This window comes from Aulonocara stuartgranti (assembly GCF_965226115.1).
Source record: "Aulonocara stuartgranti genome assembly, chromosome: 7".
In the NCBI taxonomy this organism is placed as follows: domain Eukaryota; kingdom Metazoa; phylum Chordata; class Actinopteri; order Cichliformes; family Cichlidae; genus Aulonocara; species Aulonocara stuartgranti.
Window position 1 is genome coordinate 22,504,456 of NC_138945.1, and position 26,467 is coordinate 22,530,922.

Here is a 26,467-nt window from a genome sequence, read left to right on the forward strand (position 1 = left end):
GATGAAGTACTGTGACCACAACTTCGAGACATCTGCATTCATTCTGGCCCTAGTGTAGCGCTATAAATGATACATCAGTTAAACAATTTTGTCTCTTTCATCCCTTTGTGTACGATAAGCTCCAGTGATGGAGGAGGTAAAAGTAAAAAATTTCCACAAGAATAAACTCAAGTAAAGTAACTGAAAATTGATTATATCCCACCACTGTTGATAATAAAACACATGTGAGTTTTAATGACACAAGATTTAAAATACAGTATGTTGCTGGAATGTTTGATACATCCATTCATATCAATACACTGCAACAAAAAGTGTCGATGCAGAAATAGATTAAAGAGCCTTCCTGATTTCTCTCTCAGTACATATATTCATGGTAGTTTTAAGTGATGCACACTTCAAAGGGGAAAGCAAATAACCTCTTCTGTTATTCATCTATAAAGGAGTTTTTATATTGTATTTTACACCAAACTGTCTATAAGACCATCAAAATGTATTTCAGTTTTTCTCCCTTTAGCCCTAACCCTTAAACTTCACATAGTCCCTGGTATTTAAAGCCAGACGCTGCAAGGAAGATTATTTCTGGCAAACATCAATACTATATTTCTCTATATTTCTTTGCTCTTAGCTCTGGTTCATTATTAGCATCAATTAGTATAAAATTCATTATTCAAGAACCAAAGGTGTAAGTACAGTACATGCAACATTTTGAAATTGCACATAATTCATAAAGCCATAAAATAAGAGCTAATACTAATTTATTTATCTACATGGACTTGTTTGTGTGAGCCAACTAACAAGCACAAATGGTGACTTAGCTATTAGTAAAGACTGTCTTTATCACTACTTTCTGTTTAATGTAAACACATGTTATAGTATTAACATTCAATCTGGGATCCATGTACAAAGCCTAAACATTTTTTTTGCACTGTTCTGCTGAGTTGAGTGTTTGATCTTGTTAGCGCATCAAAAACTTAGCGTTGACATTTAGGTTGATCCTTTTATTTAGCTCAATGCATTCAATACATACAGTTCTTTTTATTCAGTTCTCACGTTGTGATATTTTTGTTTTTTGTAAGTTGTTGATATTTAAAAGTCAATTCTCCAACTCACTGCCTTACTTACTGCAATTTAAAGCTACCTAGTTATCGCATTTCTACTGATTTTTGTTTAACCGAGGTCAGTATTCAGAAATGTTTCATGGAAACCTAAATACAAAATGATTTAGGCCCCTAAACTGATCTTGAAAATAGGATTTTTGTCAATAAGGAATAATATAGTAGCTGGTGACACCTCAAGCTAGTGATTAATGATCTCACTCAGCATGATCAAGTGAACCATCAAAATGTGCCATTGCCAATAATTCAATACAACTGCAACTGTGAGTTTCAGACCAGGAAAAACGGACATAAATTCACTTCCACACTCTCCAAATATACGTCAAAAAATGTTTTACAACTACATAGTCAAATCAAACAATTGATGCATCAATCTTTATATTATCACTTACGTTTACCTGCTTTTTTCATTGACTACATTTTTCCCTCAGTGATTACAGAAAGCCCAAAGAAAATGCACTCTATTCAATGTCGAAAGTGCTTGATGAGAGTCAGCATATTTGTGGAGAGCCAGGGCAAGAGCATTAATCAAGTGCAGGGGCAGACCAATAAGGGGCTCTGTAATCATGCTGGAGCAGCGCTCTAACTTTGAGCAGAGTCGCCTGGTCATTCATCATCAGGAAAAGCAAGAGGCAGAGAGAGAGATTAATAACAAGTACATTAGTCAGTGTTTAGCTGCAATCATTGGGCTTCTGGGTCAGGCAACAGTCACAATGCCAAAAGAGATGATCTTGATTAGGTAATGGTTTTGAAATGGACATAAGTGATTTACAAATCACTGAAACACTATTAAATTTATAATTAGCAATTGTTAAAAATCGGGTGGTGGGAAAACACCTGTTTTAACATCAACTTGTTTAACACGTTCTCTGCCTGACAAGCCTGTCTGTCAGGCAGACCAGTTTACCACCCAGGCTGCTTTATTCCTGTAGCCAATGCAGTATGTATAAAATGTAGTTTGACAGGATCTTGCTAAAATAAGCAAGGCCTTCAATGGAAAAAAAAAAACCATCATCTGCACGGTAATATTCAATTTAGCCATGCTGTAAGGTCTAATGCTCCCCAGTACTATCACAGATGATGGATTTTGCATTTTATGAACAAGCTGGGTGGTTTCTCTCATCTTTCATGCAGAGGACTGACCCTCCATGATTTCAAAAATAACTTTATATCGCAAGAATGCTTTTCACTTCACCTCATTCCTGCAGAAAATGTGTTGTCTTTCTAAATATTATTATTATTATTAATAATAATGATGATGGATTGCATTTATATAGCGCTTTTCGAGACCCTCAAATATATTATTGTGGCATTTTAGAGTTTATAAGTTTATTTTAGAAATTACATTTCTGTTTGCACCAAAACATTGTTGCTTTCCTGAACCTGTTCTGTGTTTTCCACTAAAGGATCATTCTTTGTTTTTACATACAATGGCACCTTAGAGTCATATTCGATCGTGAGCATTCAAAACTGCCTTTCTGCCTTGTCTACTTCCTACAAAGATTTCTTCAGATTGACTGATAGAAGACATGATGAAATACCAAAGAAAAATTCTGTCTCTGGTTCATCTTGTATCATGCATTTTTTGTTTGTTTGCCTGTTTTTAAACTTGCTATTTACTAAGTCTATAAGAAGAACTGGTTAGCATGCATCTCACAGCTTAGGTAACCCGTTATTTTTATCTGCCTCACCTTACCCACCCTCTGTTTTCGTCTGAATTAAGGAGTCATTTGTCAGTGCTTTCAGTACCTTGCAGAAGGAAACTGATGCTATGAATGCCACGTGGTGTTTTTAATTCAGAAAAACTCTTTTTGGTTGTTTGTTTGTTTGTTTGCTTTTCTGTATTTGTTTTTAATTACATTTTAGCGCAGGACAGTAGCAGTACTAAATTTCTCTGGCCTCAGAAGCAAGGAGCTACCCACCCTTCTCCTGTGAGCAATTACACATACTTGACATTGACATTGAGCAACTGTCTTAGTTGCCTCTCATCCTTTCCTCACTGTATGTACCTGTGTGTAAAAGAATATCGTGTGTGTGTGTGTGTGTGTGTGTGTGTGTGTGTGTGTGTGTGTGTGTATAAATTGATGTGCAAAAGTTTTGAGCCCCACTCATTTCTTTTTGATTCCACAAAACCAGATCAATAATTCCCCAGGCTTTCTGAGGATCTTTTGAAATTTTTCTTTGGACATTGACTGCTTTTTCACTCATGTTCAGTCCAGTACCTGATGATTTTCACAGGAATGTCTTTTTCGTTTGCTTGTTGGTTTGTTTGCTAAGCCACCTATTGCCAGCCTGTGAATCATTCGAGCATAATGAACCAGTTTTGGTTCCAAATCAACAAAAAAGATAACTCAGTTTACAGGCATAAAATGGTATTTTTGCGCCAACGAGGTTTTTCCCAAACACCTATAAACTGAAACTGTGGCAAGGCGCAGGCATAAAAAAAGCAAATGAGCAGTATCTAAATGTGATGTCCATAAGAAATAGGACACAATCCAGCAAAGACCTGACACAGGACACGTGAGATCAATCTCCCTCTTCTGCTCATTCACCCACCAATGTTCACTGAAGCCTCATAGGAAATGGTGTCAGTGGAAAGGTGGCTATCCAGAAGCTAAGGGAGTGAAACAAAAGGAACAAAAGGAAAGACTGAACTATTCCAAACTGGTCGGAAAATCACTGACAACACGTATAATGGAGTGATGAGAGAGGTAGAGGAGTGAGTGTTTACAACTGCTTCTGAATACCTAAAGAAATTGCAAGAAGCTTGGCTAAGAGAGTTCAGGATATATTGAAAAATAAAGGTGCGTAAACCAAATATTGACTTTCAAACTTGCTTGAATTATGCAAATTCATTTTTGTCTTATATACTGCATTCCAATTTATGTTTGACCATGTTTCAATAAGTAATAAATCATAAAGAAACTGCTGCACTTGTTTCCTATTTTCCAAGTGAAACATAAATAAATCAGGGTTGGCTAAAGTTTTGCACAGTTTAGCAGATAGAGCTGCATAATGGAAGCATAAAAGATGTAAATTTAAATTCTATTTCCCTACCTTGTATATATTCGGTATACAAAATAAACCATGTATCTGCACCTACTGCCCTTTTTTCAGGCATATACACCATGTTCACTCAAAAGCCGAACAAGCAGAGCGTCTTTTAGTATCCAAGGTGACTCATGTTTCCTGCTAAGGAGTGTGGCATGTGCATCCAACAAATTCAGTTTTTATTAATAACCAACCATGCCCTTTAATCCAGACTGCCCACTAAAGATGAGTGTGATGTTATGCAAGGTCTACATTTCATAAATGAAGGGTTACTGGGTCTAGTGGATGGGGAAAAAGGTTCGTCTTTACATGCTTGCATAAAAAGTGCTATAGAGATATCTTCAACCACTACAGTTTCAAATGTCAAAGCTTTACAAACTGAAACGTCAATCCAAGGATAACAGGCCCTGTCAACAAGAGTGTTTTAATTATTTGTAACATATAACTTTATAGCACTCTTGATGCTGTTTTAAGTATTTGTAATATACATAAATGAATTTTTAACATCCAAAATATTATGAAATAAATATACCATTTAGCTTCTGCTGCACTTTGGCAAACTCTTTCTCCACTGTTTGCCTGGATTTTTGGTTCATGAAAATCCTTGTTACTTACCATCCAAAAAATAAGCACATATGCGCAAACAGCTGTAATAGTTCTTCTCTCTGCATTATGCAGCCACATGATGGTGACCCTCACATCCACCTGGAGAAAGTCCAACTGTGCAGCACCCAGCCGGTGATTTGTCAGTAGTACCCACATCGATCTGGCAAATCTCACGATGGACAATTCCTGTGTAGGACTGAGTCCACCGTCTATCAAGGAGTTGGTTCCAGAGCCAAAGCTGTGAATAATGTTGAGCCCAACTGCATTTTGTTGGTACCTCTCAACTTCACACACTAAATTAGGCACCTTCCCCAAAGGGTCGTTAAAGTCGATGTTGTAATGGCGAACTTCCTTGCCATTTTCTCAATGACAACAGCTGTCTACTCTTTGCCGATTAGGTGTTGCAGTGATCCCACTGTTTGACTTGCAGGGTCCTTGGCTCTGGAACAGTGGACCTTCTTGTAAGATAATCATTGCCCTGCTTTTCTTAAGAAAGAGATTGCTTAAGAAAAAAAAATGAACAAAAAGGCAACGTGAGGTTCTTTTAGGTATGTGAAGTACGTTTAGTGACATCATGTCCCAGAGTTTTTTCCTCAGTAATTCCAGCACACTAAATGTGTGTAAAAGAGAAAAATACATCTTGTTTCCTGGTTGGTTTTCAGACTTCATGGATCTGCGTATATAATTAGTGTGCAGAGAATCATTTGTCAGAGTCCCTGTGCCTAAGGCCAAACGGACACCCCGATGAACCCTCCAGAAGGAGTAAGGAGTAGCTATAAATAATTAACCTGACCATAATCTTCAAAGATATTGGAACTGTTTGGCAAAGCTCTAACTTTCTATTTGTTTTTGTTTTTTTGTCCCTCACTTGATAATCCTTTTTTTTACCAAAATAATTAAACTTTCAATGTGGAGAGTTGAGATTGAGGTCCTCTTCAAGCCTGCTGCTCTTTCTCTGGATAATAACAATTAAATATCTTGGCTTTCACATCCCACTCTTCCACAGTGAAACAGTTGATGCAGTTCAGGCACCTTTCGCTGTAAGAACGAGATCTAAGTTTGTTCGAATGGAGTCCTCCTCCGTTCAAATGTGCATCCGGGATGTGTGGGCGTTCTTGTACTCGAGGTAGACAAAAGAAAATAAACTTCATAGCAGTCGACTGCTTTGCTCAATTTATAGCACAAATTAAGTCATTTTTGGCAAACCCATGTGTTTTTGTCAACTAATTAAAAACACATTTAAATACTGTTCCTAAACTTTCTTTTTGTTTTCTTTGTGTTATAAATAAATGACAGCTGCGTAGGACTGACAGTGGATATTACTGCTTCCAATGGCTACAATACTTATCTACAACTATAAGCATCAAAATATCTGAAAATGTACCACCAGTAAACAAAGAAATGTGAAAACGTTCAGCTGCTGTAAAAGTTCACATCAAACGGTCCATATGTATACATAATTATATAATAATGGACTATATAGCGCTTTACAATTCCACTATTCATTCACTCTCACATTCATACACTGGAGGCAAGCTACAGTTGTAGCTACAGTCTGTGGCCCCTCTGGCCATCACCAGTAGGCGGTAGGTGAAGTGTCTTGCCCAAGGACACAACGACCAAGGCAGACAGAGCTGGGGATCTAACCGGCAACCTTCCGGTTACAAGATGAGCTTCCCAACACCTGAACCATGGTCGCCCCATATGAACATTAAAATGATCAGCATGTAGCTGGAAAGATACCTTACATTTAGATTTCACCTATAGAAAATAAATAAAATAAACAAATAAAATAAATATAATAAATAATAAATAAAAATAAATAAATAGATAAAGCTGTTTAGATAAAACAGGTTTCTTATTAGAGCTATTTTGCTAGAGTTTTGTATTTAACATTCAGTATGTGTGACAGCGAGGACAGCGAGTCATTTGCTACTGCCACACTATGTCAGAAACATTTTAAATTTGCAAAGTAGACAGTCCCAATGTGTCAGTCAGTGAACCATAGTACTGCACCACGAGAAAAATGTGCCAATTATTTTCCATATGTAGCATACAGTGAAACTAAATTGAAAACAGTTATTAAACCTAAACAGTCCCTTAATCGAAAGAGTTATTCCAAATCTTGATAGCAGACGCTATGAAAAAGAAATCATATTGCCTCAGTGAAAAGGTGGATAGACTGTGTCTAATATCTTGTCCATAAATTCTCGCTTACATCAATAAGATGCTTTTCATTGAACGTTCATAGATTTTTTTTGAGGCTTTGCATTTTATTTTCTCTTAAAGTTGTGAAGGTCAAATGTAGTATTTTTCTCATATTTTTTTCACTATCACTTCCAAGAGATAAATTACTTTTTGATGGTTTATACCCACTTTAAAGATGGCTTATGTTGGACATTTTAATTCAGTGAACAGTAAAATCAATGTATCAGTTACTGATTCAATGGTGCCTAAATACACATGCAAAGACATAGAAAGATAGCCGTAGTGACATTACTTCACAATCCTCCTCCTAAAGCAAGTCATCTGTCTTCCTATCATTCAAAATCTTGTTGCTGTTTCTAAAGTCAAGTCACCCTCACAACACACTGTGGTCCCTGTGGTCCCATTGCAAGAGATAGTGCTTTGTTTCCTTTCAAACAAAAACATGGGGTTTGCTTGCCCCTTCTTTTCCTCTGATAGTAGACATAAAGCATATAGGCATGGCGGAGCATGCTAAACTGCACAGAGCAATGAGCTTGCAGCTTTGGTGTGCCACATTTGGCAGTGGAAATGATCGCACTACTGTCAGTGACACATATATATATATATATGCAAATGTGGGGATCTCAAGTCAGACTTCATCACAAACTGACCTGAAAACATACTTGAGTTTTTTTTTTTTTTAGTTTTGTTAACGTGGTAGTGGCATTTCTGTAAGAATGGAAATGTCTGTCTGTCTGCATGTCAGACATTTATAGCATACAGTGGATAAAACTTGCTTACTTTGGCCATCTTTTAAATCTTTCGACATTTCTGGTTGTGAGTGAAATATCTAATAATTGTGTGATTAGGTTAGAGCGGTGGTCCTGTACTTCACCTGGTAGAGTGCCCCAGGTACATTATATGGACAGAAGTACTGGGCCGCCTACATATTACACCTACAGAAGACATGGAAACCAATGCCATGAAGCTCCAGGCGCTCAGTTTTTCTGCTGATGTTAATGCTGGAGGCGATTTGGAACAAGCAGAGTGTTTCAACCCTGCCCTGTGATTTTACATGGTCTGCCACTGTGTGGTTGAGTTGTTGTGGTTCCTAAATGCTTCCATTTTGCAATAATGGCATTTATAGTTGATTGTGGAAAAATAGGAGAGAAGTATAATTTTATAAAATAAATTTTCATTTGAATTTAATTTTATTTAATTAATTTTTTTTTACGTTTGTTGCCATGATGCCAGGTCTCTCTTGGAAATGAGATTTTTTACCTGGATAAATAAAGGACTAATAATAATAAAACAATTTGTAGTGTTAAAACATACGCAACGATAACTGAACTTTCTTCTTGTAACCCTTACTTTCTTCAATTTCAGGGAAGAGGCCATGATGTCCACATACTTTGAAAATGTAGAGGACCTACTGGCATCTTTTGGACCTGCCCGTGACTGCTCTAAAGATAATGGTGGCTGCAAAAAGAATTTCAAGTGTGTGTCTGATCGACAGTTAGACTCATCTGGGTGCATGGTAAGCAGATGGTAGTAGACTTGCACTACACTATTAATGCTACATTCAAGCCTTCGTTTATGCATTCATGCAAATATTAATCCTTCTCATTTTCCATGTGTTTTATACTGTATATAACTGTGATATCTCCAACACTTTCATATTTTGGAGTATGAATCAAGAGAGAGTGAGAAACTATATAGATCAGCCTTCAAACTGCCAACAAATGAAATGAAATAAAAAACCATCCATCCATCCATCCATCCATCCATCTTCTTCTGCTTATCCGGGGCCGGGTCGCGGGGGCAGCAGCCTAAGCAGAAAAGTCCAGACCTCCCTCTCCCCGGCCACTTCTTTCAGCTGGCCTTGGTGTTCCCAGGCCAGCCGAGAGATATCTCTCCAGCGTGTCCTGGGTCTGCACCAGCGCCTTCCCCTGGTCCGACATGCCTGGAACACCTCACCCAGGAGGCGCCCAGGAGGCATCCTTGTCAGAAACCTGAACCACCTAAACTGGCTCCTTTCGATGTGGAGGAGCAGCGGCTCTACTCTGAGCCCCTCCTGGATGGCCGAACTCTTCACCCTATATCTAAGGGAGAGGCCAGCCACCCTTCGGAGGAAGCTCATTTCTGCCGCTTGTATCCTCAATCTCATTCTTTCGGTCACTACCCACAGCTCATGACCAAAGGTGAGGGTAGGGACGTAGATCAACCAGTAACTTGAGAGCTTCACTCTTACGCTCAGCTCTCGTTTCACCACGATGGACCAGTAGAGCGTCCCACCAATAAAAATAGATAATATAACTTTTTATATAGCTTTTCCCTACTAAAAATGCTCATTAAGAATTTTAAAGGTAACAGTCATCACTTCTATAAGTTTCTTTTCTAACAATGTGACTTACCATCAATGTATTTATATCACTTTGCTAACATGATGTGTCCAAGTAATTCATAAAATTCATAAAAGACTAACATAAAATCAGGAAATCTGTTTACTGTAATGACAATCACAACTGGAGCAATCAAGAAATGGTCCTGTAGTATCTGCACTTTACTTCTTTAAGCCCTTTTCCATACCACTGCTATACTTTTAAATTGAATATGAATAGATAGTGAATGAATTTGTTGTTGGCGCCGTCTTCCATTCATCCTTTCTGCTTCTTAAGCCTTAGTCACATTTTACATGTAGCGTTGTAAAGTGCAGTGCAAAAGTGAATTTCTTGTGGAATACTAACAAGAGCAGGGCAATGCTTCCAGTGCCAGATTTTAGACAGAAAGGGGTGGACCCAAGTTGTAAAGTAATTAAACTGATGAGCCGTCTCAATTGCTGGAGGCTGGTGTTGTGAGTCATTAAGAGCTTGGATGGGGCTATAAATCGACAGGTCTTTTGGTTGTTTTTGTCGAATAGAGACAAACAGTATAGAGCAGTTTTCTTGTTTACCTTTCCTCTTCTTTCAACTGAAAGAAACATACAGTTGCTACTCCAACAAAAAATTCTGTTTACAGTATTCATTAAAACCTTGTTAGTGACACTTTTGCTACATTTATTATACAGTGATTACACAACCTGCAGTAATTTGTCTGGCACTGATTACGAATGATGAATGACAAAAAAACTGATTCATGGCACTGTCATTAAGGAGCAATGTACACCATGGCTGGCAGACTTCACCAAGGCAGAAGAAGACTTCAGCACTTTAATGAACATGTTTCTACATAAATCAAGTTATTCTCCCACCCCCTTTGCCAGTTTTTCCCTACAGTTTACCACTAATTTGGTTACTCTGACAATGAATCCATATTAATAAACCCACTCCACCCACAACATTAGCAGCTGATGCTGCATCTATGGCAGCCGTAGATTGTATATGCATATACACTAAACTTGGTCAAGACTGCTGAAGTTGAAATTAAGCATCAGAGTGAGAAAGAAAGTTGATTTAAGTGACTTAGAATGTGGTAATGATTATTGGTGCCAGACTGGCTGGTCCGAGTATTTCAGAAACTGTTGATTTACTGGAATTTTTCCATCCATCTTAAGCGGAAGTACTCTGGGCAAAATCTGCTTGTTGAAGCCAGCGGTCAGGGGGAAATGGCCAGACTAGTTTAAGCTGGAGGAAGCCAACAATAACTAAATTAACAGCTCATTATAACCAAGGTTAGCAGAAAATTTCTTTGGTTAATAGCATATTGGTACATTCAGCCGATGCTTGCATGGAAGATGGCGACTTGTCTGAAAAACACTCGGTAAGTAACCGCCAGTTAAAAAGTGAAAAAGTACCAAACAGAGATCATTCACCATCAACGTAAATGCTGTGTTAAACATACACATACCAGCGCATTTCAAAAGGTGTAAGTTTTACTTTAAGGTGAACAAGGCATAAGGGTAGACCAACTAGAACTGTGACTCAGCAATACTGGAAGAAATAGGCATCTCCAACACCATCGCATATGTCAAATGGCTAGTAGATATAAGACCGGACCACACTACAAGAAGTCTACATGATCAGCATTATGTTTTTTTTTAAGTCACAGCTTTGCATATTTTAGTTCCTAACTTTTTGTCTTTCTTCCTTTAATTGTTAAACTGGGATAGCATAATTTGTTTTACATTGATCACAGTTATGCTTTTGCTCCTTTGGGCTTTGAGTTTAGTTGAAACTGGTCAGCATTCAGTAATCGCCAAATAACAAGATTATGATTTATTTCTGATGAGTCAAACAAAATTCTATTGTGAGCAGCAGTTGTTTTCCTCTGTGCGGTATAATTCAACCTTCTTTTTTCTTTTAAAAAAAAATCTGGCTATCAGTTAAAGGGTTAGTCAGCTTGAGAAGACTTCTTTTCAACTCACATTTTCAAAAGCTAGATAGAAAAAAAAATACTCTGAAATGATTCCAAACGGTCTCACGCCTCTGTGTGATTAATACTCAGACAAAAACACTGACAAAACCCTCTAGTCTTCAGAGATTAACTCAGAGAATCACAGACACGGCAGTATTATTTGCTTTTCTTACTCTCCTGGGTTGGTGTAATTTTAACCACCCTTGTCAGAATGGGTGCTAACACAGAGCACCAACATGTCACACGGAAGGCTTAAAATCCATTTTCAGAGCCAGTCCCTTAAGGCTGTCTGCTGCTCTTAAGACAGCTGAAATGCATTTGCAATGAATTAAATTCTAGTCAGCCCCAGTGTGTACGTTCTGGAGATATCTGTTATTCCATTTTGACTGTGTTCACTTTCTACAGATTCTTAGAAAGACAGGATGTCACTCGCTTCCTTTTTTATCACTTGTCTTAAGAATCACAAGCTGTTCACTTTAAAGCCATTTTATTGCATATTTGTTATGACTTAATTGTAGGAAAAAAAGAGAAGTGGGGGGGAAATTAATTTATTCTGCTTGGTTAAGTTATTGTTCATTTAAATAGGAATTCAAAGTACACCTGTGCAAACTAACCAATGATCGTATAAGAGGCATTAGGGAAAAAATCAGAATCAGAATACTTTATTGATCCCTGGGGGAAAAAAGACAGGGATGATGAAATAAAAGCTCTTTGATTTTAATGTATGTTTTATGCAGGGATTTAAAAGGCAATAAAGAATTTGCCATTCTGATGTCCACAGGCAAATCATTCCACCAGTGACGGGTCTCTAATGGGAAAGAGCTGGTCACTTTTATTTTACCTGGTATTCCTAGGATAGATGAATATATTATATCCATTTCCTTTTTAAAAAAAATCAAGTCGTTATCTCTGTAACCATGGCTTTCTTTTGGTAATTGGCCATTTTCATGCTTTAAATTTGACATCTGATAATGATACAGTGCTTCTTTTTTTTTTTCTTTGTAGCACATTGCCATATTCTGCTACAGTATATGTCCTTCCAATGGTAATACTCGTACACTGAACAGATGGAGGGATATTAGTGGCATATTTTTCCTGAGATAATGTCTCTTTTGGGACATCTCTGGTAAAGTTGCTTGAATGTAGTGTTGGCAAAGATGTATTTTTGCCTTTTAGCTTCAAGCAGCAATAAATTCACATTTTCATTTTGGCCTACAGAAGACAGATATTGTTGTCTCCGATGTAATTTTAACTTCTATACTGTCCCTGAATGCAAGAGTTTATTAAAAGATGTGGCACACTCGAAAAATCAAGACTTAAATGATGCCTTGTCAGTGTGGACCCATATTTATGCTTGCCAGCCTCTAGTTTACATCAGTTAACAGAGAGGATAAAAGGCATGTCTGCCCAAACACAACACTCATGAAAACTCTCAAAATCCCATGTATGCCCCTACTAATCTGTGTTCCTTACAAACGAACATCACGTAGTTTCCCCCTGTTCTGCCAAGTGCAGCTCATTGCACCTCATTACATCTGCATTTTGGTGTTTCTTGGTTTAAAGCATTCATTTCGTTCAGATATACACTCAACAAAAATATAAACGCAACACCTTTGTTACTGCTCCCATTCCCCATGGGATGGACGTAGAGACCTAAAATTCATTCCAGATACACAATATAACCATCCCTCCCAAACAGTGGTCACAAATCAGTCCAAATGTGTGGTAGTGGGCACATCTGCTATATTGAGATAATCCATCCCACCTCACAGGTGTGCCACATCAGGATGCTGATCTGACATCATGAGTAGTGCACAGGTGTACCTCAGACTGCCCACAACAAAAGGCCACCCTGGAATGTGCAGTTTTTTGCGCTATTGGGGGTCTGGGGACCCAGAGCCGGTCAGTATCTGGTGTGACCACCATTTGCCTCATGCAGTGCAACACATCGTCGCATGGAGTCTATCAGATTGTCAATTGTGGCCTGTGGAATGTTGGTCCACTCCACTTCAATGGCTGTGCGAGGTTGTTGGATATTCGTGGGAACTGGTACACGCTGTCGTATACGCCGGTCAAGCACATCCCGAACATGCTCAATGGGTGACATGTCCGGTGAGTATGCTGGCCATGCAAGAACTGGGACATTCTCAGCTGCCATCTGCCCTGAACAATGTGAACCATGATTCATCCGTGAAGCGCACACCTCTCCAACGTGCCAGACGCCATCGAATGTGAGCATTTGCCCACACAAGTCTGTTACGGCGACGAGCTGGAGTCAGGTCAAGACCCCGATGAGGACGACGGGCATGCAGTTGAGCGTCCCTGAGACGGTTTCTGACAGTTTGTGCAGAAATTGTTTGGTTGTGCAAACCAATTGTTCCAGCAGCTGTCTGGGTGGCTGGTCTCAGACGATCTTGGAGGTGAACCTGCTGGATGTGGAGGTCCTGGGCTGGTGTGGTTACACGAGGTCTGCGGTTGTGAGGCCGGTTGGATGTGCTGCCATATTCTCTGAAACGCCTGTGGAGACGGCTTATGGTTGAGAAATGAACATTCAATGCACGGGCGACAGATCTGGTTGACATTCCTGCTGTCAGCATGCCAATTGCACGCTCCCTCATTGCTTGTGGCATCTGTGGCATTTTGCTGTGAGACAAAACTGCACATTCCAGGGTGGCCTTTTGTTGTGGGCAGTCTGAGGTACACCTGTGCACTACTCATGATGTCAGATCAGCATCCTGATGTGGCACACCTGTGAGGTGGGATGGATTATCTCAATATAGCAGATGTGCCCACTACCACACATTTGGACTGATTTGTGACCACTGTTTGGGAGGGATGGTTATATTGTGTATCTGGAATGAATTTTAGGTCTCTACGTCCATCCCATGGGGAATGGGAGCAGTAACAAAGGTGTTGCGTTTATATTTTTGTTGAGTGTATGTACACACATGTCCCTCTCATGATTTGTTAACCCATCTTATTTTTAACTTTGCACATTTATACGTTACATCACAACTGGACTATATTAAATGGATTAGCTCTAGCTCAAAATCCAGATAAGGGTGGATGTGCTGTGTATATCCAAAGCGCATGCTGTTAACTATCTGGGAGGGCACTATAGCCAATTGATATAAAACAGTATAAGGCTCAGTAATAGAGCCTTACTTTTGAAGCATGGAAAGATACATATTTCTTTTCACTTTTTGTAATAAAAAACAATGTAATATACTTTTTACTTTGGATGAGTGATTGTACCTAGATGCCGACAAGTCTCTAAATAGATTGCAGGATGCTAGTCTTCCAAATGTCAGATTTTGTCAGCACTTCCAAAACTAACAGTGTATGTTTACAGACATCACAGCCACCTGTGCAAATACCAAGCACTAATTAGCAAAAAGGATACTAATATTTGCCAATGTGTACAGGGACATGCAAAACCAGATTTGTCTGTGTTGCACATAAATCTCATATCCCAGATGTCATCAAAACTAGGATAAACCTCCAAACTGGGATATCCCAGTTAAACTCACAAGATGCAATACATTCTTTAGTAAGTTTGTTTGCTCTTAGGGCAATAAAACTGTGGAGCCTAATTTAACACATTTAAGCAGCAGAAGAGCCGCAGGGCATGCATCACTGCCATCTCTAAACTAGATTAGGCTGTCGAATATGCTTTTAAAATATTAGATTTTTTTCCTCTGCCTGCCATTGTTATTTAAAGCTCTCCTGTTTTTTTTCTAAATATATATATTTTCTTGTCCCGTGGAAGACCCAGTTCACATCTTTTAAACATATTGTTTCTTTATTATCCTCAGCTTTTCACACTGCCTTTTCCTTCTCCAAAATATCTGATTGCTACTAAGTACAAACATCTAGCATCTTAATTTTGAGATGATCGTCATGGAAAAGAGTTCTAAATAGATTATACTCAGTTCCTGATTTAGGCAGAAGCCCTAATGGGTGATTGGGGAAATGACTTGCATTCATCCAGAATGTTAATTTGGAGGGGTGATCTATGTGCAGTGTATAATGTGCAGAAAGATCGGCTACATGTACAGCTATATTTCTTACACACTTTCTTCACTCATTTTTTGTTAATTTCTTCAGGCCTACTTACCCTGCACTTTTACTCCGCAAGGAATTAACAGGAGTGAAATGCCATTAGTCCCATTCTTAATGCTGTCATGAAATTCTCCCTTAAATAGCCCCCAGAGAGTACATACATATGCTACCCTCGATGATGGGTGTTCTACATTGATGTCAAGTGTCTACGTTCAGGGACAAGGTTTAAAGGCTGAACACTAATATAAAAGCCTCAAATCCATCACATTTAAACATGCAGTTAAACCCTCTAAAAGACAAAAAAATATATATAAACACGTTCCTTTAAATATTTAATATATTAAATAACATACAAATTATATAAAATTACCATTTGTTTTAATTATACATTAGTGATCAGCTGTCAAGATGATTTACTATACAAACAAAATAAGATGCAAGAAAGTTGTGTCTACAAGTATAAAAGTTCTCACTACTGGCTTGTTCTTGGTGTGCTGCCATCACAGAATCGCTTCAGAAGAACTGAGTGGAATTCATTTGTCTCAAATACAAATTGTTCCACTCCCGAACCCTTGTGTCTTTGGAGAGTTGTCCAGGCAGAAAGAGCAAGTAGCTCATGGGCTGCACTAATGGCTAACCTTAAGAACTTTCATTCAACCACAGAGAGCTGCATAGCAATTCTGAATTACAGATAGCTATTCCCACAGCTCTGCTCTAATGTGATGAATAACTCCAATCTTGTCAGAGACTAAAGTGCTCTTCCACCGAATGCTGAACATATGGGATTTTGTGTAGAACACACATGAGCAATGCATAATTCATATTTTTTCTTTTTTGTTTCTGGCTTTGGTTTTCTCAGGAGATCAACAAATGTAATTGAATAATATGTTTTATAAAATCCAAAAATGACTCCTGCAATATAAACAAAAATACAAATTTAAAAAAAGGATAAAATTAAAAGGAAGTGTACCCATACTGCATTAATTTCATCTTCATACAGACAGATATTATAACATAACACAATGTTTAAATTATGAGACATCGAATTATGAGTTTAAGCTTCTCATAAGTGGAGACAAACAGCCTTGATCCCTTCTAAGACAGTTCTGAAGCACAGGTGGGTGATGATCGCGTAGGATTCTAAATTGTGCTCTTGGGCCTCAGAGAACTTTTGAGCAAAAATAAAGCCTTGGCATGCAAACCAACAATCAGAAGAACTTTCACCTCTCCTTTGACTAAGTTCAATGCAAGACAGACTATTTTCTGTACTTACTTGAGCACTTGTTAGTGTAGATTATTGAGAATGGAAAACGCATCCTTGAGGCATGAATTTGATACAGAAAAGTGTATAAATTAAAGCCCGACATGTGTGAAAGTGTCAGCTCCTGTGCTTGTTCACTGCCTAGATTGTCCTCACATCTACATTTTTCACTTCATATATACACCAATCAGGCATAACATTATGACCACCAGACTAATATTGCATTGCTGCTAAATCAGCCCTGACCTTTTGAGGCACCAAAATGTTAGCAACAGATCCTGTAATTCTTGTATGTTGTGCAGTAGGGCATCTATTTGTTTATCCAGCACATCCCACAGACACAACACCTAAACACGTTGTTCTGTTTCTTAAACCATTCCTGAAACGTTTTGCTTTGTGGCAGATCACATTACGCTGCTGAAAGAGGCTACCGCCATCAGGGAATACTGTTTCCATGAAAGGGTGTATGTGGTCTGCAGTAATGCTTAGGTAGGTGGTATGTGTCAAAGTAACATCTACGTGGATGGCAGGACCCAAGGTTTCACAGCGGAACATTGACCAAACCATCACACTGCCTCCAGCAGCTTGCTTTCTTCCCGTAGTGCATGCTAGTAACGGGCATTCCCAAGTAACATATACAAATGCAATGGTCATCCATGTGATATTAAAGAAACTGTGATTTATAGATAGGTAGGTAGGCAGAAAGATCCTTGTGGAGATAATAAGTTGAGATAATCATGTTATTCACTTCAACTAACACCTAATAATAATGTAATGACTGATCAGTGTATATAACAACTCATTTTAAGAATTTACTGGTAGATATTTCAGAGCTTTTGGCACACTTTATCTACTAGAAAAGTCTTAAACTGAGTAACGGAGCAATAAGCAAACTACTGGATGTTGCACTAGAGCAGCAACAGCATGTCAGACCAAAGCAAAGGGCACATCTGCGGGACACACTTTTCCATACTTTGTGTGAGACTCACCTGCTTACTTCCTTACTGTGTCACTTCATGTCAAAAAAAGGTACAAAAAGTGCAAAAACTCGCTTGACTTCCACCAGCTTCAATCGATTTAATATTTGTTGCTGCATTTCCTTTTGCTTGTTTGTTCACCATGTTCCACGAAAAATCTGCAAAGCTTTTTTGACCCACGATGATATATTTGCTCGCTTTCTTTACAGCCTCTGGATATGAGCAATACTGTGTAAATGTGTGTCTCCTGCAGTGATGACTGAAAACTAGAGCCAGACCAACTGCAGAACATTGACTCAGTATCTGGGAATGGGGACAAAGGATAAAGCTTCTTTGTACTCCTCCACGTGTGACACCTGGTTATCCTATTTACAAAGGGCAAGTCTCTTGCTAGGAACAACAAAGATATTAAGCAAGATCTGCAAGCTCTCAGGACACTGAAAGAGGACCTGAGCTTAGAGGATAAAGACTGCACCCAGGCCGAATGGGGATTTTTTAAATATATATTTATACATATAAATGGCCTAAGTGTTTTAGATGTATTAGACAGTTAATGAACATTCCCATTTTTTCTAATACTTTTCTAATAGACTTCATGCATTTCCAAAGATCTCTAACATTATTAGTCTTTATCTCATTTCTAACTTGATTTCTCTGCTAATGTCCTGTATTGCATAAGCTTTATTTAAAACAACCATATGATTTATGTAATTGTTTCTCCAGAAGGCTTATGCCAAAGAAAAAGTCTTATTTCTGATCTCAGGAAACCTTTCAAAATAAGATTGATCCTGATGATCATTGTTTTGGACTAAATGAGGATTTGAAACAGTCTGAGCAAAAGAGAAAGAAAAGATGGCCTTTAAATGGTTCTACTATAAAGCATTTGTTTCCAGAAATGCTAATATGTTATGTGTTGTTGTAGTTACTAATAAATGGTGTTACTTAAATTGGACAGTTCTGCTGGATTTAATGAGATTAATAATCTCTTTGGAAATCTTTAAGCAGAAAACCAGGGAAACATAACGACTATGATAGTTGAAAGCTGTTGGAGATAAAAGTTCACACACCTCGTACGCCTCTATCTCTAGGAGGTAGAAATGCCAACTGTTCTAGTCCAAAACAACAATATATACCACTTCTCTGTTGTTTTCCTTCTCATCTGATGACCAGAACTGAGGGAAAAAGGGTGCCTTTGGATGTGAGTCCTTGCCTATGTCAGTCATTAATAAATAGCTACACATAGTTTTCCCTTTAGTGTCTATACAACTGTGTCTGCAGGCATGTGACTAATGATGTCAGTGAACCTTCCTTACGTGCACTAGACCCTTTAACACCACCTCTTCCTTTGTGCTTCCTAACCTAAGAAAAAGTTCTCAGAGAAATAATAAAGTCATTTAACTTTCTGAACTTTGAGAAATATGTAGTGTTTAGTATATAGCATTGTTTTGTTTTTGGGTTTTTTTGTTCTTTAAGAATAAATACACCACAACCAGCAGACATTTTAGCTGTTTGTCATTGCACGCCTACAAAAATATCCTATGCTGGCACACAAAACTTCAGGAGTCTAGATGAGTCAGAGTAGCAGTTAGTGAAAGAATTGAACTGTGGACTAGAAAACTGATGTAACTCAGTCTCTCACAGTCCTCGTTTCTTAGCAAAGAGAGGCAGATATCAATACAAGCAAGGAAGACATTACAGCAACACTTGAAACTGAAAGGCTGGCAAAACCAACACATTTTCAGCATGTGGCTCACATCTGAAAGTGTAAATTGACCACAGCTGAAACCTGTCAAATATTCAAAGATGAGATGGAAACTATTTATAGTATCTCTGAGACTATATGCATCCTACTGGAAACTCATATGGGGTGGTAATTCTGTTGTTGTTTTCCAGCATGTAATGTCACACTTTGTAGGAAACATTATATAACATCTCAGTAATGACATACGTTAACTTGTGAAAGTCAGGGCTACTGGATCCTGGTTCTCACTACACAGAGGAATGATTTGTTTTCTGTTTAGTTAAGCTAATTCAAAGGTTATTGCTGTATACTGCAGTAGTTGGATGTGGCCTTCCTGGTGCAGTTATAAAAAATTGCCAACTAGAAAACAAATGTTAAAAAATGCAACAAATAATCCAAATATCTAATCAGTCAATCACATAGCAACAACTCAGTGCATTCAAGATGACCAGCTAAAGTTCAAACTCTAGGGCTACCGTGGCTCAGGGGTTTGGGAAGCGCATCTGTAACCGGAAGGTCGCTGGTTTGATCCCTCTGTCGTTGTGTCCTTGGGCAAGACACTTTACCCTACCGCCTACTGGTGTTGGCCAGAGGGGCCGATGGCGTGATATGGCAGCCTCGCTTCTGTCAGTCTGCCCCAGGACAGCTGTGGCTACAACTGTATCTTGCCTGCACCAGTGTGTGAATGTGAGAGTGAATGAATAGTGGTATTATAAAGCGCTTTGGGTGCCTTGAAAAGCGCTATATAAATCGTTATATAAACCATTATTATTATTAACTCACCATCAGAATGGAGAAGAAAGGTGATACAACATTGCTGATGCCAAACTGTCTGATCTCAGTAATTCAGGAACTGTTGATCTCCTGGGATTTTCCTGCACAGCCATGACTAGGGTTTGCAGAGAATAGTCCAAAAAAGAGAAAATATCCAGTGAGCTGCAAGTATGCAGTAAGTTCTCTAGGAGTGCCTTGTTGATGTCAGAACTCAGAGCAAATAGTTAGACTATTTCAAACTGATGGGAAGGCATCAATACCTGAAATAACCACTCGTTGCCATCAAGATGTCCAGAAGAAATGTGTTTCTTTCTTCACTTGTATTATATTTGCTGCAATTTCTGCTGGCCCCTTAACCAGGTGTCTCTTGAAATATATATATATTTTTTAAAAATTCCATTCAGACTTTTTAGTGCTTAAATACAGGATATATAATAATGCCCTTGAATCAGAGAAGCTACAGCAGGAAAAGAATCATGCCAGGTGCCACTCATGTCAGGTAAAAACAGGAAACCGCGTCTTTGCATGAGCTGACCAAAACTGGACAATAGAAGATTGGAAAGATGATTTCTGCTGCTGTATTTGGATAGTAGTGTCATAATTTGGTTTAAATAAGATGAAAGCATGCATCCATCCTACCTTGTATCAAAGGTTCACTCCAGTATATCACTCTGCCGGTGGTGTAATGATGTGGAGGGTAGTTTCTTGGATGTTTTCTTGCTTTAGCTTCCTTAGTATTAACTATGCATGATAGCAATACTGCGGCCTACCCGAATCTTGTTGATGAGCATGTACATCCCTTTATGACTTCCACCATCATACGAATCTTCTGATGGCTGGTTCTAACAGGATACATGCCATGTCACAAAGCTCAAATCATCTCAAACTGGTTTCTTGAACATAAGAAGGAGTTCACTGTGCTCAGCTGTCATCAGACATCAGTCCATGAGAGATTCTTTAGGATGTGATGGTATGAGAGATTCACATCGTGGAGCCGGCAAAGCTTCAGCTTCAGTGAAAATATATGATATATGATTTATATATAGAATGTATAATATTTTAATATTCTGCTAATATTCTGTTAATTGTTAGAACAATGAACACACACACACATTTTTTTATGCTTTTTGATATAATAACACTTATCAATATTGTTTTAGCAGCATGTTGATTGACTTGACAGTTAAGCTGAGCCAGCAGAAAAGTCTGACCTTTTTGTTTTGTTTGTGTAATAAGCATCTTGTTTACATATGAGATGAATAATGCAATATAATTTATGAGCGTAAGCTATTAAGTCAAGAAGTTATTTATTGTTAGTAACATTACATTTTTAATGGAGCCCAACTTTCTTATATAATACATCTGCTGCTTTTGCAGTTCTGAATAATTAGTATTTCTTATGCTGGAGGAAATATAATTCATTTAAAAATCCACTTCATAAATTAAATTCTGCACTTTAAATTAGCCAGGCAAATGACTAGGGTGCTGGACCCATTGTTCCTCCTCAGATTTCTGGCTTGAGTTGACATACTCAGATAAATGTGATTTGTTTTTTGTTTGGTTGATGGGAACTCAAAGTTGAACTAATACTTCATATTGAAATGAAATGTCACAACAACAACCTAGTGATAAAAGCTGTGGTATCAATAATTTACTGCAAGGTAGGGCGCCACTTTTTAGTGAGTCACTAATGACTTTGCTAATTATTATCCATCTAAAAAGTATCAGTTGATTTAATTCCCAGCAAACAAGAGTGGCTATTTCTGTTTCTTGAAATCCCTTGGCTCATTTGCAATGCTTAAGTTTATTATTTTCTTTTATCACACTTCTATCAGCGTGGAATGATTTCACAAATGATAATCATTTTAATTGCTGGTGCTTGTGTCTAAATCTTTCGCCTCTGAGTTTTTTCTTTCTGTCTGGCATTTAAAAAAAAAATAAAAATAACACAGGCCTTTGTGTGAACTGAGGGGGGACTTTCTGCTCAGGTAGTAAAATGAGCTGTGGTAACGATTCCAAGCTGCCGTTGTTTAATTTTCTAATCCTTTAAGCGCCTCCACCTTTTTATTGTGTTGTATCAGAAAAATATAATTGGCTTAAATTCTTCTTTTCTTGAATTTGTTCTTTCTGAAAGTCTTACTCCCTACTACTACTGTCTTATCTTCTCAGTCTTACTATCTCTGTCCTCTCAGTACTTTTCAATCCTGATTAAAATGCACATTCTGACCTATGTGTTTTACTCTCTTCTTCTCTATTCTTATTCTGTGCCTTTATCCTCACCCCCTGCTTGTATCCCTCCCACCACCTTTCCTTCTTTCTTTTTCTTACAGTGTCCTGAGGGGCTGAGGCCAATGAAGGATGGCTCAGGTTGCTATGACTACTCCAGGGGCATTGACTGTACGGATGGCTTCAATGGAGGTTGTGAACAGCTGTGTCTCCAGCAGCTTGTGCCCCTTGAAGATGACCCAAGTTCCAGCAACGTACTCATGTTTTGCGGGTGAGAATAGCTAGTAGTAAATAGAGAAAGAGAAGACATCTGCAGGGTGCCAATAAAGCTTTCTTTGGAAGTAGGTTTCATGAGTGATGGTTCGATTACACAAATGTAAATTTTCAAAAAATACTAAATACGAAATAACCAGTGAATAAACTATAGCTAGAAAGCCATATAGATAGATTGACAAATACATATCATACAGTTCTAGTATAGCCATTACGAGCATAATCTACAAAAACATACACAATACAAAGATGTGGAAAGAAAACTTGCATGAATTTGTCCAAACAATTCAAACCTCATACAAGTAATATTAGTGAATCTCACCTCTAAGATCGTGTTCACAGCTTCTAGCCCAGCTACTATTTTTAGACTGCTCAGTGGAAACCCCGTTCTGTTCTCTTGGCACATGTGCCTGAATGTTACGGAGGTACTGCGTCAAAACAGTGAACCTTTAACCTGATTTTCATTTTGTGGAAGCAGTGGAAGTCACAGGGAGGCAAATCTGATGGGTCTGTGAGGATTTTATATGTGTAGATTAAAAAAAAACCTCCAGCCTTGTCAGTGCACTAAGTTCCAGCACAACATGGCACATGCCAAAGTTCTCTGTATGGTACAAATGGAGCTTTGCATTGACAGTCTGAGGCAGGGGGATCTTTTGGTAGTGCACATCCTTGTGAATGTTGAAAACAAAGAGGATGACTATTATCCTGGTATCACCCTGGACATGACATTCAATGAAAATGGACTCTTAGCTAAAAAACTTCAACTTTGGCTGGCAGTGAGCCTCTGTGTGATGGTCATTTTGTAGAATGAAGATATTCTTGAAGGGGAAATCATGCCAAATTTCAATTAGGTATAGTTTTTGTTTGCACTTATTCATAGAACTTTTTGATTGTACCCAGTATATTGTAAATACTTAGGTTTCCATTTGAGTGCAGACTGCTTAGATTCCCAAGTGCAATCACACTGTTACTTTGCAACTTGATGAAAAACACTGAAAAAAAACTACTGCACTGTGGTCCGTGGCAGCTGGAAAAGATGTGAATAGTGAACAAATGGGTCAAACACAGGACTTCCACCTGTGATACTAGAGTTTGCATGAAAAAAGAAACAAGGTCGTTCTTAGCTGGCTGATTAAATATTTTTTTCTCGTTTAGAATTTATTGTTATCATAATTTTTCTGTTACGTGCTCAGCTTTGGGACATGGAACCATTTTAAGGTTAGGTTAAAGAAAAGAATGATCTACACTGAATAAAACCCTTCAGGTTAGTGAGTATTTCTGCCACAAAGACCTGAACTTCTATATTGGTCTTTTTACCCAATTTCTAAAAGCAGTGATATTCCTGGAGCAATATTAAATATTATATTGTTGCTCCAAACATGAAAGGTCTGAAAAAGGGCTACAAATAGTAACCAAAAATACAGGAAGTACTTCTGTCAGTGTTTTTGTTAGCTTTAGGGTTGTCCTTCCCATTTTCCTTTAAATAGCTGTCTTCTTTGAGGGTATTTATATCTCAAGACTGGCTGATCATTTATGGAAACTGTTCTGATCATGCCAATGAAAGTTGCTTAATTCCTGGGACCTGATAACTGATAAAAGGATACTTAAAAAAACATGTCTAAATGCATCTGTTGACTTTTTGATGGAAACCTAACAGCAGAAGCCTAAAGAAACATGAAGCATGCCCTCATTCTTGATCTGTGTCTGATCTGGAATGATGTCCTCATTTTCCCCAGATCATTTGGTACCCTTACACTGTGGGCAAACATGAACGTTGAGGCTCTGTCCATTTACCATGATATCCTGTTTAATTTCATAAGTGTATTTCACTAAATCACTAGCCTGTATACCCACATGTTCTGTAATAAATGCACAATGCTTTTTAAAAGTGGCCTGTGGGAAAAAAAAAACAGATTAAATTAATAAAATCATCTGAATGGTATAACTTTGTTCTGTAATTATACAAATTGTTTATTTACAAAAATGGAAACAGATTTGCCTTCAACTACAGAAAGCCCCTGTTCCACCAGATCTGAGTATTGCCAACAGCAGTTGACATCTCCTTCCCACCGAGGTGAAGAGACATGAACAATTGCATGAGTCCTGCGCTCAGCCCTATCCAGCAGCACTAACTGCTCAGCCTGGTCTGTAAGACAGGATTGCACACAATAGTGGAAGCTATAATTGTGACTAACTGCAGAGTCTGCTGAATCCAGTGGCACTGGAATCTGTTTTAAAATGGTTTTCACCAGAGTGCTTGTGTCCACAAACTCGCCATTGATAATTGCTACTGTAGCACTTTGCATATTTAAAAGGCCTTTTTGGCTTTGACAGTAACAAAGTAGATTTAATGGTATATAAACTGAAAACCTGGAAAAATGTCTTTTCAAAACATTGGTTGTGATTGTCTGTGTCAGGCTGTTATTAGTCTGAGGGAATTCTAAAGAAAATCGGTACAATTTTGGCATGCTGAGTTTCTCTGTATTGGTCTTTATAGATTGAAAATTAAAGTAGGAACATGGGAACAGCCTTGTATATAATGTCAGTCTTTCAAATCACAATCAGCCTGCTACAGCTCAATCTTCTGTTTCAAATCTTGCCAGCACTATGCTTTCACCTCAAGTGTAAACAAGGTCTCCTAGATTGCATATCATACATTGTATTGACAGTGTTTCCTTCCTCCTCAGATGCGTACAAGAGTACAAGCTGGCAGGCGATGGGCGCTCCTGTCTCCTGCAGTCAGACAACTGTGATGGACCAAAATGCCCTAAGCAGGATGTCTACTTCAATGACACCCTGTTTGGTGAGATGCTGCATGGATACAACAACAAAACCCAGCAAGTCAACTTGGGACAGATATTCCAAATGACCTTCCGGTAACTAGTGTACAAGTACATGCATTACACTTACATGACTATACAGACTAATGTTCATGCGTCATGTCTTTTTTCTTTCAATTGTCAGTGACTGTTCATTATGTTGTTCTTCACTTTTCTTTAATCTTACCTAGAATCGTGTCTCGTTCTATAAGTTTATGCTTTTTCTTTCCCTTTTATTGTTTTCTTATCTATTGAAAAAAGAATCTGTTTTTATATTATTTCCAACTAAACTTGTAGACACTTAGTCTTCCCTCGAGACCTGCTGTTTCACATCTGAACAGTTTTTCTGCATCTCGAGAGACACATTGAGGCAGCTCTGAAAATCGGTAGTCAGGGTTTGCCATTGGGTTGCTGCGTCTGTGCTTGCTTCAGTGTGTGTGTGTGTGTGCATGTCTATGTAGATACGTGTGTGTGACAGAGAGAGAGAGAAGGGCATGAGAGTGTAATGGTTGAGTGAGGATTGAGACTTATCCCATGGCAGTTCTCCTTAAACTGTCAGCTCTCTGAAAACCTGGCTCACTCTGATAAGTCACATGCTGTCTGTGAGGAAATGCTCAACACTGAGAGATGATAGGGTCTATTTATGCACAAATACAGTATCCACGGTAAACATGCTCAGCCTATATCTCACATTCTCTGTGTCTGTCGTCACTATCTCATGCGCATACTATATAGGCACTGCTTTCAGCAGGGTAACCATAAAATGCTTTTCAACTGCTCTGCCCTATGGGTCATAATAGTTGTGCTTGGCACAGGGTCATGACTTTACAGCGCATACTTTTAAGAAACGGAGAGAAACCTTTCCGTCTTTCAAAAATGGCTAAAATTTTAGATCTAGGTAGAATTTATCCGAATGTATTAATAGTTTCTTTGGGCATCGTCGTCCTGCTAAAATCTCCGTGTACCCAGTAAAGGTGGTGAACACAAGGTAAGTGTTTCGAGTCTGCAGTTTTACACCATTA

The 26,467-nt window shown here is 38.4% G+C and overlaps 1 protein-coding gene and 1 long non-coding RNA gene across 2 annotated transcripts in view; one reads left to right on the forward strand and one right to left on the reverse strand.

Moving 5' to 3' along the window:
* The window catches only part of LOC309712125, a 31,505-nt gene extending 13,547 nt beyond the window's left edge, over positions 1-17,958 (reverse strand). The window contains exon 1 of the long non-coding RNA XR_014278190.1: positions 17,625-17,958. This is a non-coding gene — a long non-coding RNA (uncharacterized lncRNA). The remainder of the gene's footprint in view (positions 1-17,624) is intronic.
* astn2 (astrotactin 2) overlaps positions 1-26,467 on the forward strand; it is a 298,339-nt gene that overhangs the window by 169,385 nt on the left and 102,487 nt on the right. The window contains exons 11-13 of the mRNA XM_082542727.1: positions 8,346-8,496; positions 22,458-22,624; positions 25,314-25,502. Coding sequence (XP_082398853.1) covers positions 8,346-8,496; positions 22,458-22,624; positions 25,314-25,502 — 507 coding nt within the window. The remainder of the gene's footprint in view (positions 1-8,345; positions 8,497-22,457; positions 22,625-25,313; positions 25,503-26,467) is intronic.